Raw genomic sequence first — 22319 nt, forward strand, 5'->3', positions numbered from 1 at the left:
AGTGTTTGCACATGGATAAACAAATTAATGCACAGTAAGTTTTGACTGATTTTTAGTAAATCTACATTGCACGGGGAGGGTGTTCTCAGCTGCCTGTCCTGCTCTCCCCCGGTAACTGATACAACAGGATATTCAATGCTTTGGCAGTATGCTTCAGCAAAGATATGACATTGGAAAATACAGTGTTAGTCTTTCACTTTTAAATTCTTTCAGAGTGTCCATTGGGGAATGCTTGATCTGTGTTGGCTGTCTGAAGGTGGCTGGAAACTGTAATATGACCGGCAAAGAGTAGTTCCATCAGATGGTTGGCAACCCTGATTAATTTAGGTAGACTGCAAGTTGTGTGGTTCTGAAAATTCATTAGGGGCTTTCCTGTATTTGGATCTTACATCTAACGAAACTCTAAATGCCTGGTCTTAAATGTATAGTATATAACGTCTGATCAGCTTTTTTCTGTTCCTATAGTGCCCGGTGATCTCACTATAATTCCTTATTTAGAATTGCTGGATTTAGTGACTAAAGGCTGTATCTACATTAAGGTGATGCAGTAGGGACAGATTGGTAGGTAGAAGCACTCGGTGCTAAAGCTTTCACATTACATTGTGGTGTGATTCAGGTATTTTACATGAGGCCTGACTTATTCTGGCCCTCTGGATAAAATAGCCCCTCCGCATACATGATTCAAATTTGTCTGAAGGGCTGCTTGTTGATTCAGACTATTATGACCCCGTTAGGGGTTGGAGTACGTTACCTGTACTCTGGGATTGAAGTCTTTGATTTTGTTTACTCCAAAAAGAATCTACTTTGCATGCACTGAACTTGCTCTGCAAACCCAATTAAGTGGGGATGATGATGAGATTTGCTTCAAAACCATGCACCAAAACACGAAGCATGGCAAAGTCCATCCTAAATGTTGCATGAAGGCTTACATCTAATGCACATTAATCATTAATGTGACAACTTGTGCTGTGGGTCGAGGGGGAAGAAGGCAATTTTTCATGCACTCCACACAAAAATTGATACATATTTTATTTGGCTACTAGTTCTTTTGCTTCTGTGTGAAAGTCACCAGAACCATCAAAATAATTTTCCCTTCCTTTAAATTTCCCTTCCTTAAAATTCCCTTCCTTTAAAGCACTGAGAATTGTTTCTGTGAGTTGGATCGTTCCTTCCACTACTTCAGTGGTAGCATCTCGTACCGTCTTCTGAAGAGTAGTACCTTGGCCCTTGGGGAGCCAGTAGTATACTGTGGCAACTACAAGAATGGCATTTTGGACATCTTCACTCAGCTTCCGGCAATCCTCTGCAGAAGTCAGTGGGGGCCTTGAGAATGTTGTGGTTTAACCCCAGCCAGCAACTAAGCATCACACAGCCGCTCGCTCACTTCCCCCTCCCCACCGTGTGCTGTTACCAGCACAAATCCAAAACGCAGCCCCACACAAGCTACTATGAAGAAATTTAACTCTATCCCAGCCAAAACCAGTACAAATATACAGCATCGTCAGGCTTCGCCCACGTGAAGTACATCAGTATATGCGAATACATCTTTTGCTGTAATCTGTAAAGGTTATTGACCTTTTAGGAAGTTATTGAATGCTCTGGTTTGATTGAGCAGGTGATGTTGATGATGGTTGGCGATGGAAATATTAATTTCCTGAGAAATAGTAATCTTTCTTTTAACTTTTTTTTTTTGCATATGAGGTAAGTTAATTGTAAATTAAAAACTGTTATGTTTTTTTTGACTAGTAAGCCTCCTGAATCAGAATTTTTAAATCTGATGTTTATCATGGTGTTGTACCCTTAAGGCTGAACTAAGGTGCATTTTAAAACTAGATAGTGAAGGAAACTGGAAGTATGGGAAATGCCCTTTGTTTTCTCATTTGGATACCTGTGAATTTGGATTTTACTGAAGGAAAACCATTTCATGCTTCGTCTTGTTCTTCTGGTTTCTTCTTTTGAGGAATGTATCTGCAACAGGTCATCCATGGAATTGGAATGTGATACTAGCAAATGTAATTTGATAGGAGCAATTTCCAAAGAGGAAGTATGTTTGGGCTTTGTGTAATAACTTGATGTTTCCCGTATGTTTAGATATATGCATCTGCTGCGATATATGAGATTTTGTTTGTATTTAATTGGTGTTTGTAGATTGCAGTTGCTCTGCACAGCATAAAGGAACAAAATCCTGCTCTTCTTTGGGCTTTGGATGTAAATCTAAATAATAACAATGAATTGTTAATAATAAATTGTGAATCTAGTTTTAAGGTATGTTAAAACTTCATTATTTTAATTTTGTTGTTCCTCTGACTTTTTGATTCACCAGTAATTTTCACACGTCTTAATGGTTTGTGCTTAGAATATAGCTTTGGTAGGTTGAGAAACCCAAATATGCTGCATTGTATTTATTTACCTTCAAGTTATACAAGCTTGTCAGCAATAAAAAATACTACTAAGTTGTCATTTTGTCTTTTATTGCTATACTATATGCCAGTACACAAACTGCTAGTAAATACCAAACTGAGGACATTCCTCTAAGGATATCCATTTCTGTTAAGCTCTTTGTTGACTATTACGATGTAAACCTTAGTTTCCATTCTGTCTTTGTTAGTCATGACAAATATTTTATCTATTTTTACATCAGTAGATGGTACAAAACATGACTTCTCTATTTTCTATTCTTTTCCACAGTATATACTTGAAAAAGGAATTCTCAGGCCTCATACTTGAAGTTAGTTTAAAGATATTAAGCAGTTGATAGGGTCGCTATCACGGAAAAGCACAATCTTTTATCTTTGTTCTTTTCTAATATTGTAAATATTAAAACTAATTTTATATTATTAACTCTGACATCTCTGTTGTGATATTTCAAATGCAGATACATTCCTTTCCTGTGACCTTCACTGAGTTTTAGGTGTATTCCTGTTTGGGTTTTTTTGGCTTCTAGAGAAAAAGATAGCGAAATAATCTTTACCTTTTGTTCTGCCTTTTTGTATAAAATGTTAATATTTCTTTTTGTGTATTTTCTCTCCTTTTGATAATACAGATATGGATTTGGAATAAAACATAACACTAGACAAGTAAAAGTAATTTCATTTATTCTCTTTCTAGATGGAATCAGTGTGAGTGGACTTCCGCTCTCCAGTCCTTTTCGGCAGGTTGTCAAACCAAGAGTAGAGACTAAACCTATTAATCCACAAGAAAGCAGCAAAGTTGGTGACTTCAGTCATGTGAAGGTAAGTAAGTGACATCAAAATAAGTAAAAGATGTGGTTTTCATTGTACTGTATTATGGTTTGTTGAGCGATTAAAAAATAAAGGTTTCTTTGTCTCATAAATATTTTCCTTTTTTTTTTTTAGAACAGCTTGATGTTCTGTGTTTGGATTGTTATATTAGAACAAACAAACAAAAAAGTGAAACAAGGTCAGGCTAACAGTAGAAATTGTAAAGAGTTGGTTATCAGTATGGTATACTCAAGGAATTGTCAGTTCTTCACCTCATGTTGCTTTCTTACGCTATGTACTCTAGGAAGGTGCTTCTGTATGAATTCTTGGTTTTCTTATATTAAAATGTACAGAAGGATTTCTACCTTCTAAACAGTTTGGGATCAAAGTCTTATCTTCACACTTCCAGTAGTAAGCCTTTTAGAGGTGTTCATATAAATAATAAAACAGAATAGTTAAGAGAGCCAAAGGAAAAGTAAATAAAAGTAGCAGGATGAAAGAACAATTGTATAGGTAGAAGCTGCACTGTGCTTACTGAGAGAGTCTTCCCTGGAGTAAGCTAGTGTTTGTTTTTCTGTTAAAGATCTTACCTGTTGAAGATGTAAACTTCTTGTTTTGAGCAGTGAAATAAGAATAAGCTTCATACTGGCCAGAATTGCAGACGATCTAATTTAAGATGAAAATAGCAAAGATTGTCAAAAATGTACTGTAGCACTTCATGGGTCTCTTCCCTAGCTTTGGTGAATGTTTTGCATGCCTTGTAGTATCTGATACATTTCCTGCATGGATCTGTGTTCTGCGTTAATTCATTCAGTCAGAATTTAGATTGAGTGTTGTACACTGCGATATTTGGCTTAGCATGTCTTTGGCTGAGAAGCAAACATAGGCTTTGCTTTTCTCGGTAACTCGCTTTGCATGTGAATTTGCTTTCTTCCCAGTGAGGTTATTTACAATTCTATTTGATCAATAAACAGGTGAAGCTATTAATTTTTAAGTATGTTTCTTTTGGACCATTAGCACTGCTAATTCATCATCATTTGATTCTGCAGTACAGAAAGGATGATGACAGCATATGAAAGATGATAAAATGTTAGTAAAGCCTTTCTTTGTGCTTTATGACATAGCAAGGTACTTCCCAATTGCTCATAAATACAAATCAGCATGATTGAGGAAACAATTTGATATTTAGGTGGGTAAAATGTCCAGCATTAATTTTTAAGTTTAGAACTTTGTGTAGAATGTCTGACCTATAGACACTTCTGACTTATGGAAGCAAGGGGAATGTTATTTTGAAATCAGACTAAAAATCCAGGAATGCAGAATTTATTTGCACCAAATACATGAAAAAAACCTTTTGGTGCACTTTTTGCTTGTCAGCCAGTTGTCCTGGCAACCAAGAAGTTGCAGGTTCACAATGACTTATGTGATGGTATTACAAAGATGTTGGAGAACTGTAAAGCAAGAACTTGGTTTTTAACAGTGTATAGTGAAACAGTCTGGTGGGAATGCACATGCTTGATTCTGTTGTTAGGTTTATGGAATGAACTTTCATTTAATTAATCAGTATTTTGTGATGGAAGGACCTTGCAGGTGATCAAGACTATGTTCAATAGAGAATACACATTCCAATAGCATCAAGGGGTTCCTTGCTCAATACCTTTATCTGTGTATTGAGCCTGATTCGTATGACTGCTGTACAGCTCCCATAGCATGCCCAAAATTAACAATTTACTGTGTTAACATCTGTTCTAAAACAGGCTTAAGCACTAACCTTGCACTTTTTGTAATGTTTAGAAGAGATGATTTATAGAGTGGGGGAAAAATAAAAATCAGGGTGTTAGAATAGCCAACAGGATAAAGCTCTGGAGAAAGTCTACAAAATTATGCTTCTAATTACTCAAATTACTATAATTCTGATCATATATTTGCAGATGACGTCCATGACAGGAAAAATATGACTTGTATTTTTCCAGTATTTATAAGATTGGTCTATTGTAGATGAGGAGAGGAAACCACAGTAAGGTATCACCATCTGTAGGGTGATTTACTGTCATGGCTCATTCCATTTAAACAAATGTCCATTTCTATAACTTGCATTTCTATTTACCATGTTAATACACTCATAAATAATAATCTTATCCCAGTTTGTCCCAATTAAACTACTATACACCAACCATTTGATCTACCTGGATTAAAAATGCTCATGAAGTTCAGAACTATTTAGAATATCTTAGAAGTATTTTTCGATTCACCAGACTATCCACATAATTAAGCCTCTATGTATATGGACATACATAGTTGGTATTGGGCAAATGACCAGAAGAAATTACCTGTCATAACTGAAGAGATTGCATTTGTCTATTTAGATGACTGCATTACATCTGACTGCTAGTCATTCTGTGATAAGGCATTATATCCTTCTTTTTCCCCTGCTGTCTACTTCTTCTGTTTAATACTGTCTGTTTATTTCTGTTTGTGACTTCTGTCTACTTTGACAGCGCTCTTTAGTAGGAAGAAACGTAAGAACCGCCAGTAGCTTAAAATAAAAGCTAGACAAATTCCAAACAAACTATCAGGCAGTTATTGTAAATAGTTGAGTCAATTAAGCATTTAAAGATGTAATTAGAATGTGTTCTGGTCCAGTTTTCTTGGCTGGGTTCTGAGGAATTTGCTGTATTTTTGGTTTTGACTTGCTTGGTTTTAGACTGGGTATCTTTGAGAGTACATGAATATATGTTTGTTGTCAAATGCAAACACTTTTGCTCAGTTAGAACATTGCTGTCTAATATGTAGCAAGCTGGGATATATACAAGAGAGATGATCCAAGGTTCCCTTTGAACCTGAGTCTCAAAATATTTGATATTTATGAATCTTTCTGAGTTCCCTTGAACCTCCTTAAAAGATACTTCAGTTTCTCTCTGTTGCTGCAGAACAATTCAATGCTTGTGGGCTATTGCCTGTGTCCTGCACAGTGCCATTTGAGATGATTGCTTGATTATGTTTTAAGGTTTATCTTGTAATAGTCAAGCCAATTAAAGTGGTTTGACAAGGACTAATGTAAGAAGCAAGTGGGAGTTTTTAAGTTAAGAAACAAGATTGATCTTAAACAATTTGTATGTGTGGTGAAAATGTTCTGCTGTCATTTATTCATGATTTAGCAATAGGTGTCTGTTGTGAATATTCAGGAGTAGTAGTTGTTTTTCAATCCTGCATGTTGTGCATAAACTAGTCTTCAAATAAAGGTGAATTTTTGCAAATGAAATTTAATGTAAATCAATGCTTCTCTTGTTGCTGATTCTGAAATGTCCTTGTTTGGATATTTATAAGTCTTAACGCTTACACCTTCCCTCCCTACTTGTTTGCCTTACAATTTTTGTGCTTCAGTCTTGGATACTGCCAGTATTGCAGTTGAACTTCTCTGCAATCTACATTTTCAATTTTGCTACAGGCTGTCTTCTAATAAACCAGTCACTGGCTTCTGGAAAGGACTGTTATAATGATCTCATAAATTCAGTATAAAAATTGCTTTATGACCTCATCATAAAGCTTGCTTATACCCTCAAGCTGAATAGAATATCACGGTGTAATATTATGTTCAGAGGTACTCTTTTCTACTGTTCACTACTGAGTAGTTGTGGTAAGCATTGTCTAAAAACCTTAGTCATTCTAGGGTGCATCTGTACGGCAGAGTGACTTAGCCCCTGCTTAGCTCTGCATTGCTGTGGTTATACTGGTACATGAAATAGTCTATTTTAAGGCTGTATCTGTTACTTCTTGAGTAACACTGCAGTGTGTTTAGATACTCAGCTATTCTATGTCTTAATGCAAAAGCTGCAGAGAGAAATTTAAACAAATATCATAATCTCTCAGCCAACAATGTATTATTTTTAACCTAGGGAATTCTGTACTGGTTTTCATGCTTGGAAGCTGAGATTATTTGGCTTAGTCTAGTTCTTCTCAGAGACAGAAGAAACACACTCTTACTCCATGCCACATATCATGGACTTGAGGCTTAGAGATCAGTCTGATCTGTGGAAATTTGGTCCTTAAAGTCACAGTGATTACCATCACGTAATGGTAATTCATTGGTAGTTCCTTTTTGTCACAAGGTGAAAAGGAGAATTATTCATCAAGGTATCTCAGTTCAATATAATGTCCATGGTTTCTTTGGAATAAATCTTCTGGGATTAAGAAATGCTGCATGACCCTAACTGGACAAAAGACCAAATTAAGAGTTGAAATGGACAAGTCTTTTAGCTGGGTGAAGAAACTTTGAAAGCATATCGTGGGTTTTTTAAAATCTTGGATTAAGCTGTTAAACATAGGCATTGATTGGTGGCCAGTTGTATGGCAGACTGAGGGCTGGTTTATAATTTATAAGGGCCTCGGCTGACTTACTTATTTGTTTTGAAACTTGTATGTTCAAGAGAATTTGTCTCTGCATACTGAACATGAGCTGTAATTCTAGAGATTCAACTGCAGAAACTGGAGAGGTTTAAGTAATCTCATGGAACTACTTTGTTCTTGCACTATCAGTAAATGGTAGGAAGTGTTAAAATATGGTATGTAGAGCTAATCTAATTTAATACACCATCTTTAATGTATCTTTTCTGATTTAGTCAGCAGTGTATTAAAATGAGATACAGGCCTTAATTGGATTTTTTCCATGCAGTTCTCAGGCTCTGCTCTTCTAGTATGAAAGTATGCTGTTAATTGAGATAAACTTTATTTTGTTGATGCTTTAATGTCAAACTCCTTTTACCCGTAAGCCTTAAATCTATTCTAAGTTTAAGCCCTTAAGCAGAACAAGTTGGATTTTTTTTTTTTTTTTAAACTTTTAAATAATTCTGGATCCTGCTGAAGTTAGTGTGGATGTTGAATCTGTGGAGCACAACTGAAATTTAGATTCCTTCTTTATGGTTGGCTAAATGTGAATTTAGAAATGAGATCTTAGGCACAAACATATAGCCCAAGTTAGATGTTCTACTTCCACACTGTCCTATTTTGGAATTCAATACTATGCTTGTAAATTCTGTGACCCTGAATTCTCCTTCAGTATTAAACACCTCAAGTCTTACGAAGAAAAAAAAAAAAGGAAGACACAAGTGTCTGCCTCTGTTTCCCTAATAACTTTCAAGCCTGTAAAAGAGAAGATAAAAAATCCCAAACAAAGCTCTTTCACTTCCCAAGTTGATTTTTATCAAAATAATTTTTTTTTTTAATATAATTAACTGATATTTGTGAGATAAGTACCAGAAAGCCAGTCACATTTCCTGAAGTCTGCTCAGATTGGAGCCATGAGCCGAATCAACCTTTGTCAGGTCAGCAAGGTGTTTTTGGTTGCCTTCCTGGCCAAGAATTGCAGTTTCCCTTGAGATAAAGTGGATAATAAAAGTAGAGTTCTGCAAAAATGAGAGCGAGCTGGATTCTTGGTAGTTGGACCTGCTCAGTGAAATTTGATTATAATCTGGATTTGGATGAAAGCCTGCAGTTTTTGAGTAGTCTGGGTCTAAACGCTCTTAACTTTGCTTCCCTGCCCAGTTTGGCATTGCTTATATTCCTTTAAGTGCTTTTGGGTTCTATAAATTGTTAGTCGAGTATTCAGTGCTATTTCTGCTCACCAACCCTCTTCCTCTTCTGTGAATTGTTCCATCAAGAAATGAATACTGTGTTGTGCCCTAGAGAGGATTGTACTTCAGAACACGAAGAAAATATTTTACTAAAGCTATTCTCTAGAGCCATGGGAAAAATAAATTTGCTACTCCCCCCTGGATTTGAATAAATTCAATTCATTCATCTCAGCTGGTATTTTACATTCACTATTATCACTGTAGTAGCTGCAATTTCAATTCAACACGTTTTACAACTTGAAGTACTTCCTATTTTTGCCATTTTATTTGACATGAAAGAAACATTAAAAATTTTGTAGAGTATTGATAGAAAAATTTTGGATAGATTCACTATCTGCCTGTCAAAAGCACCGTTTTCTCCAGACTTTTTTCATTGTCACTCAGTAAACAAGAGGTGATAGTCTACTTATACCCAAACAAATGTCTCATCAAGGGTGGTTGCAGCAGGTACAATCTACTATATAAACCACACTTCATCTCTTTTGTCTAAAGATGAACAAAGAAAAATTAAAGTTGACATCAGCACAATAAACAGAGCTTATGTGAACAGTAAATAGACTCTGCCGTCATGAGAGCTTCTTTCCCCGAGGAGTGATCCACGGCCATCATTGGCCTTGTTACTCAACTACAGTAAAATCCTGTTGCTGTAGTTAGGACATGTCCGTATCTCTTGAGACGAACAATTTCTGGTAGTTTTTCATCAGCTTGCCAGACTACATTTAAGTCATTAATACAGTCAGTGAGTATCAACAGCAGACGTCATCCATATACGTTACCTGTGTTCAGAGTGTTCCAAGGTTGTCACATTGGAAATATTCAGACAAAAGGAGTTCCCTCTGAGCAGCTGTTGTAACTTGGAAGGTAACAGTAGATGAACCCATTTGGGGATGGGGATGCCCCAAGATCACTGTGAAGTCCGAAAATTACTTTGGATTGTTTATCCTGGTAATGCCTAAGAAGTGCTCTCTACAAATAGAACAGCAGTAGGTGGTTACTTCCATAATGACATTATGATAAGAAAGCAGAAAATCGTAATATTGAAGTGGGCTTATGTAGGAGGGCATTGGCTGTATAGAAAGTGAATGAAAAAGTGGAGGGGAAGGTGACGGGGTTAAAGTAATGCAGAAAAATAAAAGATGGGCTTATGTGAAGACTTGCTGAGGTGGAAACTTGAAGGGGGGAGAGGGTTGGAACAAACTTTTAGAATAGGGTGGTGAAAGTCCAGTCACCTCTCTAAGAAATTTTAAGAATAATTAGAAATTGAGATATTTGTCTGAATGCTCTGCTTGCATTGGATGGTACATTTCCTTAAAACAGCTCTTCCAGAGGACAGAGATCACCTGTGGCCTAGAGCTCTCAGAATGTAAACTGCTATGTGCCCCATCATCAAGTGTCATAAATTCAGGATACTTCTGGATATATATACTTCAATTTTGCTCTTGCAAGTTCTCGCATGTTTAGTTTTCCTCTCTTAATGAGAACAGGTGAGATAGGTCAGACACGGGGTTTAGACCGAAGACCACTCTTTATTTCAGGTACCTTATTTATTTGTTTCTCAATCTTTGTACATTTTTACTACTCTTGGTGTTGATCCTCTGGCAATCAGAGTTGCTGCAGTAGTCCTCATGATTGCTTCTGCCAAACGGAGAATGTTTCAGCAGCAAGAGTTAAGAGTGCGGTTGATCAGCCCTCTGAAGACTTGCTCTACTTATTAGACTTAGTTCACAACAATGAACTGCCTTTATCAGTACTGAGCCTCCCCGCTCGCACTTTGGATTTTGTCTGAATGTCCAATTTAAAGTGTTTTTTCATCTCCTCTGCAGGTGGATTTTGATTCATTGTACATGCTCCTAAAATGAGAGTATATCGTCCAGGTCTGAGTCAGAAGCCCTGTTGCGTATTGGGTATCATGCTATGCTGCAGCTAGTAAACCCTTTCTTTCAACAGTCCTTATTTTATTCATAGTGCTATACTTCTTTGACTACGTCTTCCATTTCTTAACTGACTCATATTCGGTCATATCAGGTTCTGGACAGAGTGAGCTCAAGTATGTTTATGAAAAAAGCTGTAGGTAAGATTTAAAAGATCTGTTTTACCCCTAAGCGCAGAAAATCTTACTCTGCAACACAAGAATTCTTCCAGAATGACTTACCTGAAAATGTGGGAGAGACTTGCATTCTATTGTAAGTAAAGACTCTTTCAAGCATTTGATATTTATATTTCAGTTATAATAGAAATTCTGGATATTCTGGATATTATATTAACTTTATGGCCAAATGTATTTCCACACTTCATCCTTACATGGGTATTGATAAACATAGAATTTTGCTGTGCTCATTTTTACTAGACTTGTGATGATAATTTCTAGCGTTTTAACTTAACCAGAAGTGTGGAATTGGCTGGGAAGAAGGCAGCTGCTCTGGTGGGAAAACATGGTGGCAGAAACTGAAATGCACCAGAAAATAGAACTGCGGAGACCAAGTGACAGGACAGCTCTGATCAGCTGGAATGTTCTCCAGTGCCTACCTAAATTGATCCAGTGAAGTTGTTCATGTGCTTTTGAAAGCATAATCAAGATTTTAATTCAACCTATGTGAGTGTGAAATTAAATGCAGAGAGCGTCATACAGGTGCTGTCTTACAACAGTTAACTGTAACCTACCTTAAGGATGTTATTCCTGACATGACAAGGTAATGCCATTTAATGAACAGTGTCAGAGAGAATTTTATTCAAATCTTTAGATATATGCATAGAAGAAAATGTTACACAATATAAGATTGGAGTTTCAATGTAATGTATATCTTGCATCAAACAGTTGGAGAAAAGCTGAAGTGTATTAAAAGTAATTTTATGGATTTGAGTTATTCTTTTCTGTAAAGCAAAATTCTGAATACAAGGAATAGATGAAATCATGCTTTTTATTTAATTTTGAAACTACTGTTATTTCATCTGTTTCAAAATCCTGTTGCTACTTAGTATGACACAAAGTTGTCCTGAATTGAATATCTGTACATTCTGTTTAGTAGCTTTGTGTTTGTGAGTTGTTCCATGTAAGTTCAGTAAAATTCGTGGCTGCATTTTCATTTTTAGCTAAATATTAAAATTTTAATCATTTTAAATGTTCTGTGATACAATCATTATTCTAAGAACTTGCTTGAGCAATTTTTGTTTTACCATAATTGAACTTGTGCAATTCCATAGGTGCCTTAGCAACACTAAGGGCATTCCTTCTGCAATTCTCCAGCTTGCCTTTCACCTACAGCTTAATTCACCCTTTTCTTCCTCCATTTCTTCTCCTTTCATCTTGTACGTTTTAATTTATAAGTCCATACTAAGATCTCTTCACCCTTATCCTCATAGCTGTTAGTTTATAACTTCAGAGCCAAATAAATACTACTCATGTCTTATTTACTTTTTTGTATCTCTTTGCTTCTTGTTTTGCCCCTGAAAATAAGGGAGACTACTTTGTTATAGCTCTGGAGAACTGCTACCTGGAGGAAATAATTTTTCTGAGTGATTTAGTCAGAAATGTAAGTTTACATGCTGCATCGTGAATATACTTTATATTTCCTTTGACTTAGATCCTAATAATGATGTTGTATTACTGTTATAAATCTTCCCCTGAAACAGTAACAAATGGCCTACCTCAAAAAAAATCATTCTGTTGAGATAGACTTAACCAAATGAGTTTGTAAACAGTCATTTAGGATAAAAATGATGTGTTATTTGGAAGAGTAGTTTGTGAGAGAGGAGGCATGCTCTCCAAATTATGGTAACTGGAACAGTTACTCCATAAACGTAATACCACTTTTGATGCTGTGCAGGAATTGCATCCTGATCATCTTCACATCCGAAACCACCTGTTTAGGCTTTCATTTCATTAATCATAGAATCATAGAATCATTAAGGTTGGAAGAGACCTCTAAGATCATTGAGTCCAACCGTCGACCCAACACCACCATGCCCACTAAACCATGTCCCTAAGCGCCTCATCTACACGTCTTTTAAATACCTCCAGGGATGGGGACTCCACCACTTCCCTGGGCAGCCTCTTCCAATGTTTAACCACTCTTTCAGTAAAGACATTTTTCCTAATATCCAATCTAAACCTCCCCTGGCACAACTTGAGGCCATTTCCTCTCGTCCTATTGCTTCTTACATGGGAGAAGAGACCGACCCCCACCTCGCTACAACCTCCTTCCAGGTAGTTGTAGAGAGTGATAAGGTCTCCCCTGAGCCTCCTTTTCTCCAGGCTAAACAACCCCAGTTCCCTCAGCCGCTCCTCAGAAGACTTGTTCTCCAGACCCCTCACCAGCCTCGTTGCTCTTCTCTGGACACGCTCCAGCACCTCAACATCCTTCTTGTAGTGAGGGGCCCAAAACTGAACACAGTATTCGAGGTGCGGCCTCACCAGTGCCGAGTACAGGGGCACGATCACTTCCCTACTCCTGCTGGCCACACTGTTTCTGATACAGGCCAGGATGCCATTGGCCTTCTTGGCCGCCTGGGCACACTGCTGGCTCATGTTCAGCCGGCTGTCAACCAGCACCCCCAGGTCCTTTTCTGACAGGCAGCTTTCCAGCCACTCTTCCCCAAATAATAGCTAGTGGTATGGTAGTGAACAGTGTCTCCATCCTAGTTGTATTCATTTGTGTAGCTGCTGCTATTAGCACTTTCTATTTATATTTCTTGTCTAGAGCCAAAACCCAATAGCCTCTTTGAATATATGGAGGAAGACATGGGTAAGAAAGGGTAATTTAGGTTCTTTTTCCTCTATTTGGAACATTTTGTTCCGATCACTAAAATTTAGTTCTTACATTATGAAATGGTCAAGTTCAAAGTGTAATGATCTAGAAATTTGCTGCTGAAGTTGGTTTCAACCTTAAGTTACATTTTTGCTTAAATATTGCTCATCTTGCATATGGTAATCTCTTCTTGTCAAATGTTTGATGGAATTTTTTTGAGATTCTGTAAATTTCATCAGTTTAATCTTTTCTTGTGGTCTTTTTACCACAGGGACCCAGTGTATTGACAAATAATGAAGAATAGCTTTTCTGAAAGCTGAGATAAACGCCATGTACCATATGCAGGACTTCCTTAGCAGCATATCCTTGATTAGTTTGAAATTGCTCAGTTTTTATGCTGTTCTTTTTAAAAATATAGATTAGTTCATTTTCTCTCAATCTGAGAATAAATAAATCTTGAAGCTAGTTCAGTTTCTTAAGTTTTCAAATAACTTTCTTCTTGAAATATTCTTGATTTCTCCATCACAGGCACAGATCGTTGTTATGCATGGCGGTTTGTTCTGGTTTTGCGGCAACTAGCCAAAGGAGTTAAAGTGCATCTTAATAAAAAAGAAGAATCTTTAGACTACAGATCTTCCGTTTAGCTAAAATTGGCATTCTTAATAGCTACCTTACCCAGGAGTATCAAAAAGAGAATGAAGTTTGGTAATTTATCACTGTGGGGACTTCAAAAGAGTACGTCAAGTGTGGTAGTTTTCCACAGAAGAAAATGGAAACACAGAATGTGATAGCTGTAATTGATGCCAAGCCATTTTTGAAAGGGCACATCAGAATCTACCAACTTCATTTCACCTAGGGAAATGACTGGATAATCATCACAGCAAGCTCCACATTTACTGTTTATGGGGTAAAACAGGTTTTAAATGTCATAGTTTGTGATTTTTTTAGTAAGATGGTTTGAACTAATATTCTCATTGAAGGATTGCTTAAGAGAATTCCCATTTTATTTATTTATTTGTTTAAGGCTTTCTACTGCTATCAGTGAAAACAGGCATAAAATCTCAAGTTTTAATGCAGGTTTATATCTTAGTATAATACTAAGTATAATGTTGTGCTAACTTTACCATTGATCAATGTCGAAGGGTGACTCTGTTAGGGTGAGTAGTACAAGTTTGGCTTTAAAAGCCTTAAATTTCCAGGAAATGAAAATTATCTAAAATTTTCAAAAGTAGGGGAGAGGAAAATCCTAGTACAAGAGGGAAAAAAGCGAGACAAATAAATAAATACAGTTTTTAATATTGTGTTACATGAAATAGATCCAAGTTATAACTCATATTTTGTTGGCCATTTTATGAAACTGGATTCTATGCATTGTCATTAAACTGCTGTTCTTGCTGTATATTGCAGTGACTGGTAATGTGAGAGAGGAAAAACAGTTGATGAAAAAAATTCTTACATGAAGAAGGGAAAGTGCAGAAATTTGGAGATGCTGATCAAATAGAGTGTAATTTCTTAGATTTTTCTCTATGATTGGTTTAGACCTGATTTTCTGTAGGTGTAAACTTATAGTAAATTAAATTTCTAATGTTACTGTGTTTAAATGTTCTCTGGTGGTAGAAGACGTAGAGAAAAGTACTATGACTATTAATGTGAAAACATTAATCCTTTTCACTGGTGCATGTTGTTTGTGTCTAGAATATTTTCTATGCCCCTTGACTTAGAGATCTGTAGTTTGACAATGTATTAGTGTAAATATTACTGTTAAGTGACATGGATGTGCATCAACTGTCTGTAGCCGTTAAGTACAGTGAACATAATATATCATTCTCTGCAATTATATTTGTAAAAGTGGAGAACTCATAATGACTAGCTAATTTTAAACCTGGGACTCTTAAAACATACTGTTGATTTAGCTGAAATAGGTCTGAGCAAGAGGAAAAAACGCAATTAAAATGCATGTTTTTTAATAAAGTGATTTGCAGGAGCAAGGAGGCTTCTAGGTTACTTCATGGTGGTAGCTAGTTTATATAAATTTTATTAAGTCTACTTTCAGTTATGTTATATCTTTGTATAAAATGACTAGCAAACCGAGCGGTACATTTCAAGTACTGTACAAGTAACTTTATTAGGATTAAGGCATTCTGTAAAACTCCACTCATTTTTTGTTAGGCACTATGCAAATGCAAGTAATAGACAGTTTTATTACTATTGCTGCCATTTGATAGTAGTGGCTGACAGTCCAGAACAATGAGTAAACAACTTGCCCAAGATCGCACAAGATGTACAGCTAGGAATATTTCTGATACAACCACCAAATGTTCCTTACCGTGACTAGGGTGAGAAACAGGTGATGTAATCCTGTTTCTTAAGAACAAAAAAAAAAGTCTAAAATCCCACATTCTTTACTGCTGGAGAAATTCAGCATGAGATTTTCTCTGCTCAGTATCTTGATACTTTTTCCAAAAGGTATTTCTAGATTTTGCCCCTTGCCCAATGCTTGTTTCCTATGGGTAATTACTTACGTCTATTTATTTTAATTCTTCCATGTTAATTTCTGTTGCATCTTAATATATTTTCCTACCTCTTGCTTGGTCAGTGCAGTGCTGTGGTCGTTCCAAACCCTCTCCCTGAGTTTATCTATTTGCTCGGTAGCCACTGATAGACTATAATGTTAGCTCCTGCTCCAGTCTAGGATGGGGGGGGAATAGCTACAAATGGAGAGCAAATGAGTTGAAATACAAAAAGATGGAATGTTATACAGATGCTGTGAATCCATTCTTGTAGCCTTGGTGAAAACTTCCTACTGATGACCCATCTAGTCTGGTCGTGATAAATTTACCCCAGTGGTTCCAGCATGAAGCCAAGAATTCTGAGCTGAATTTTTGGAAGTCATCCAATTTTATTAAAATATTTCAGTGGCGGAAAACTTTCTACATCCTTCTAGCAGTTACTTTAATGGTGGCATACCCATGTCATTCAAGAGTGCATTTTACTATTAGCTTTAATTTGTCCACCTTCAGTTTCCACCACTGGGTTTTGAAGCAAGTAAAGGGCCTCCTGTCCTAGGTATCTTTTCTCTACTTATTGTAAGTGAGCTCATGTGAGACCAATTATTTTTAGAGTTGTATTTTGAACTTTTGTGTATGACAAAGATGTCAAATTCAGAAGGAGGGAGAACGCTACCTTTCCAGCACTTATTATACAGCTCAGTGATGATTTCCCAAAAAGTGCCGGTTGTGCTATTCAGGCTGTATCTCTGTAAAGCTTTAAAGTTTTACAAATTCTAATGAACATTTTTTAATGTTGCAATTTTGAAACTAACCTTTTGGGTTTCCTTTGTGGTAGTACTGTCATGCAACTATAATGCATAACTTCACACAGATAATTTTTCTACTACAAAAGGAGTAAAATAGTTTGATTGAATCGTAACTGTTCTTTGCACTTGGTATCCAAGTGTGAGTTATGGTCTCCCGGTCTAAATGGAATGGAATTGGGATGTTAGGCGATCGTTAGATTTTTAACTGAAAAATTAATTAAAAAAAATAACAATTGTATTATCATGTTCTATGTCACTTAATTCAGTGAGTATAGCTCAGAGTGCTTGTTCAACTTAACAACTTAAGAGAAGTCAGTTGATAAAAAGAAAAAGCTGTCCCCAAATTTGAGTATTATAACCCCGTATTTAACTGAATAATTACTTTGACTATGATTTCTGTGGAGGAAAAAACCAAAAAACACACAAACCAAAAACCCTAATCCTCAGGTGTTAGTGTAGTGGTAGCTCTGCTTACCTTACCTCTTTTGTGAAAGTCACTCACTTTGAAAAGTCCCCGTTGTAAAAGGTAACTCCTGTGGATATGTGAGTCACAGATAACAGTGGAAGCAGTATAACCAGTGGGGAGTATTTCTAACAGTTACCTAGTAGCATTTTTTCAGTGCATATTTTGTTAAGACACTTGGCAGTTGAATTTAAAAGCATGACAATGAGTATGTGGACATTCTGTCTTTATGTACTATGTGTAGCCAGGGGACCTTGTTCCCCCCTGAAAATAAGGGGTGATGACATAACTGTGCAAAACAAGACACGGCATCTCTCTGCACTGTGCAGTGCCAGGCTGAGTCCTGTTGGGTTGCATTACATCACACTAGGCTCTCCTAGTTATGTGTGTTGAATCTACCCTGGAAGAGTAAGGCATAAGATGGGGTATTTATATTCCAGGAACAAAATTCTAGGGGATACTGGCTGAAAGAGAAAGGGAGAAGGAATCCAGACATCAACTTAATAATTTTGCTTTGTGCAAAAAACACCTTCTGCATCCTGGACAAAATTTACAGATGCTTCTCTAACCTCTGTTGTTGTGATATCTATCTTACTCCAGGGAGGGATGTACAGGAAGTGATACCAGAAGGACAAGTTGACAGCAGTAACCTGCAATAACTCCATTTGTCCTTCAGAACAGGGAAGAGCTGTCATAATTTCTACTGTCCAGTGACAGAAGAAATGGCCCAGATCAGTTCTGATACCTGAAGAGTATCTCCCATGCACAAGGGAAATACGGAAAAGCGAGAGCCGTGTCATTGATGTAGAAGCATCTTCTTCCACTTCTATATCTACATAATAGAACAGAACAGAATAGAATAGAATAGACTATTTCAGTTGGAAGGGACCTAGAACGGTCATCTAGTCCAACTGCCTGACCAATTCAGGTCTGACCAAAAGTTAAAGCATGTTATTAAGGGCATTGTCCAAATGCCTCTTAAAACACTGACACACTGAAGCCTGTTCCAGTGTTTGACCACCCTCTTGGTAAAGAAATGCCTCCTAATGTCCAGTCTAAACCTCCCCTGGCGCAGCTTTGAACCATTCCCATGCATCCTATCACTGGATACCAGGGAGAAGAGCTCAGCACCTCCCTCTCAACTTCCCCTCCTCAGGAAGCTGTAGAGAGCAATGAGGTTGCCCCTCAGCCTCCTTTTCTCCAAGCTAGATAAGCCCAAAGTCCTTACCTGCTCCTCATAGGACATTCTTTCCAGCCCGTTCACCAGCTTTGTTGCCCTCCTCTGGATGCATTCAAGGACCTGAACATCCTTCTTAAATTGTGGGGCCCAGAACTGCACACAGTACTCCAAGTGAGGCCACACCAACGCTGAATACAGCAGGATAATCACCTCTTTTGACTGGCTGGTTATGCTGTGTTTGATGCACCCCAGGATGCGGTTTGCCCTCTTGGCTGCCCGGGCACACTGCTGACTCCTGTTGAGCCTGCTGTCAACCAGCACCCCTGGATCCCTTTCTGCAGAGCTGCTCTCCAGCCTCTCCTCTCCCAATTTAAACTTGTGCCCAGCATTATTCCGTCCTAGGTGCAGGATCCGGCATTTGGACTTGTTAAATTTCATCCCATTAATCATTGCCCAGTGCTCCAATCTGTCTAGATCCCTCTGCAAGGCCTCTTGTCCCTTGAGAGAATCAATAGCACCTCCCAGTTTGGTATCATCAGCAAACTTGCTACATGTCTCTCTAATTTCAGACATGCATACCGTTGCCTTATCCTTTCACTGAGTATTTTCCTCCTTCGTAACACTAGCATGTGTCTAGTCATTTCTAGAATTGTCTTTGCTGGGTACGTTAATATTTTTATAATTAAGCTGTTTGAAGCTTTTCTGCCTTTTGTTTTTTTTGTCTCTTCTCATCTCTCATTGTATTTTCTACTCGCTCAAGTGCTTTGCCATGTACAAAACCCTGGCTTTCTTTTTCAGGAATCTTGCCATCTGTTGAGTACCTTGTACTAGCCTAATGTGCGAAAGTAAGACTCAGCTCATGTTCTCTTTTCCTCATTTGTTCAGCATACAGGCTTGCCATCTTACTCAGAAAGAAAATCAAACTGTATGAACATTAGGCTTTTTAAGGATATGTAGAAGAATATCAAATGGGAATAGAAGTCAGTCTATAACTGAGATCGTAGTGCATTTTGGTTTTACATCTTAATTTTTGGCTTCCTTTCTAGGTTCAACAAAAAAGTCTCCCTATTTCAAAATGCTCACAGTGTGTATGTTCTAGACTACAACTACAACAGTTTGGAGTTCAAAGTTCAGTTTTTCACATGTATTTGAATATACTCAAATGTAAGTTAGTTGAGAATCACCAAAATAGTGGGTGAACATAAATTTACTGTTAGAAGTTTTCCAGCCCTTTATTAAGAAAAAAAGAAAGAAGTTTAGGTAAGCCGACTTCTTTAATGTCTTCAAACAGACATACAGTACCTGTAATACTGAATATTTTCTTTATCAAAAGTTTTTCTTTCCCCCAGCTTGTATAACAGTGTTATAAAATATCTTATCTGGTGAATGTAATGTGTTCTTACCAGGCTCACGTTGCTCAAAAAAAGGACCAAAAAGTAAAAACTTACTGGAATCTTCTCAGTGAATGAAGATTTAATTGCCTTCAAAAGAGTTAGAAAGTCTTTCTGTGTATCTCAGGAAAAAGAGGAAACTGCTCGGTCACTACTTAGTATGCTTTCCTTGCAGACAATCTGAAATTTATAAAAGTGAAACTTGCTTTTGGAAACCAAAACCTTCAGGTCAGAGGATTAGGAAAACAATGGAAAATGCCCTTTGTAAACTTGCTCTCTGAGACAAGAAAAGCTTTTTTGAAGACGTTGAAGAGAAAAATTCAGAATGTAGAGTCTCCTTTGTGCTCAAATGGTTAAAGTCTCTAGTATAGTGAAACACTTCATTAAAATTTTGTCAGCCATGCTGAAGTGTTAGCCTTGGACTAACCTAAACAAATGTGATGGATTGGCACATGAGTATCTTGCAGTGCTACATCTCAACAAAATTTCACAGTTTCTCTAACTTTTTTTCTTTTCTTTTTTTTTTCCTGCTGTATTCCTCCTTTGAAGGAAGGTACATTTCATTTTGATTATTTAGTTCCTGTGTTTTAAAAATGTATTCCTTCACATTTGTGTGGCTACCTGTTTGGAGTTATGGTGGGCCTTTTATTTTTCTGACTATTAAATAAAACTTCAATTTTAGCTCATCATACAGAATAAACAAGTTTTTCATACTTCTGTCTGTGTGACTAGCTTGCTTGTTTATATATTACTGCTATTTTATGAATTAGGAAAACCTTGAAGAATAGTAGCAGATTTTAAAAAGAGACTTGCATATTATCCTCTGTGTAACTGGAAATGCATTTTCTTGCAGTTTTGCCTGTGGGTTTTGTTAAGGGCTCTGTTTGATTCGAAAGCAATTAAATGGAAAATAGGCACTACAGTTTTAGAGTTGTTTGCAGGTTGCTCTGCAGCATTTATACTTGGGGAGTAGGTTCAGAACTGGAGTGGCTGGCTGTAGTTGTGGAGAATATCAAATGTGGATTTTCAATATAGGGCGTGAGAAGCACTGGGTTCCTGGGAGCTGAGATTTATCTGGGGAATTCTGAAGTGAAAGGAATATGGATTGAGTGAAGTCTACTGTTAAATGAATTTTAAGGTGAAGAGATGAGGGATATCTGTACATCTTTAAGGAATACTATTGTTCTATAATATATTTTATATTTCTATAATACTTTCTTTTTTTTAGTAAGAGAAACAGGGACCAAAATTGACAAGACAGGAAGAATAAGAAAGGGTTTTCTGGTTATTGTCATACAAATTAGGTTATAGCTTAAGTTTTGCTCCATATTTGACTCCAGTGCATACACGGTTCCTAATTCGAGTAATGCTTTATATATGATGAGGCAAGGATACACCTTTCTTATTGAACTAACAGTGTTAGGATGATGCTTCTCATCTACTCATTGCATGGAGTTCAGGTACTGTTTTGCTGTGTCCTTATCCTTGCTTTAGCTGGGTTAACTCGGTAGCAATCAATTATAGTGTGAATAACTACAGCTGCAAAGAAAATAAACAGGAAAAACAATGAAATTTGAATATTACTTGCTTTTTCCTTTATATCCCGTGACCATGTCCAAGTTCTTTAAAATAATTGTGATTGCTACTATTTGTTTTTCTTTTTTTTTTTCTCTCTTTCAGGAATTCCCCTAATTCCCTGCCACTAACACTTCTTCAGGTCTTTCTATCAGTTTATGATCATATAATCTATGGCAAATTGGTACCCTGCATCTTTAATAAATATTCAGGGCACAAAGTGAAAAGAAATCTATGATCTCATATTTTTCTGCAGCTAGAGGTTTTTATGTGTAATCTAAAGAAAATTATTTAACTGCAAATAAACATAACTGAATTGTTAACATTTCCCCCCCGATTACATAATTTTGTTTACTTGCTTCTGGGTAGGTTTTAATTTTTCCTTTTTCATTTAGGAACTTAGAAGAAGAGGTTATGGCTTCAAAACTTATATAGTTCTGTTTCACTGTTGTGATAACAATGTCATGTTAAAAATGTCAACAGTGTCAATACACTCATAGATAACTGTGTCTATTTATGTCACTGACCTTTTGAAAGCAATCTTGTTAGAAATGATGTGTATGTCGGTGCTTATTCTTGAAAATGTAGTGATGCACCTGTTCTGAATTAATTCAAGAGGACATTTCAGTGTTGTGGCAGTCTTGGCAAGTGTTAAATCATTAATCCTTATGTCCTACCAAAACTTGCATGCTATTTGGATAAAATTCAGCTTAAATTATCACAGCATCCTAGCAACTTCTGTTGATTTTTTTTTTTTTTGTCTGGAATCTGAGTCTCTTTTAAAGAAATCTGATTGAA

General features: G+C 36.8%; 1 protein-coding gene across 3 annotated transcripts in view; it reads left to right on the forward strand.

The window, feature by feature from the left end:
- The window catches only part of TRAPPC9 (trafficking protein particle complex subunit 9), a 549779-nt gene that overhangs the window by 113606 nt on the left and 413854 nt on the right, over positions 1-22319 (forward strand). For all 3 annotated transcript variants that reach the window (XM_076329044.1, XM_076329045.1, XM_076329047.1), the window contains one exon: positions 3109-3233. In XM_076329044.1, coding sequence (XP_076185159.1) covers positions 3109-3233 — 125 coding nt within the window. The remainder of the gene's footprint in view (positions 1-3108; positions 3234-22319) is intronic.

Source organism: Aptenodytes patagonicus, chromosome 2, assembly GCF_965638725.1.
Source record: "Aptenodytes patagonicus chromosome 2, bAptPat1.pri.cur, whole genome shotgun sequence".
NCBI lineage: Eukaryota > Metazoa > Chordata > Aves > Sphenisciformes > Spheniscidae > Aptenodytes > Aptenodytes patagonicus.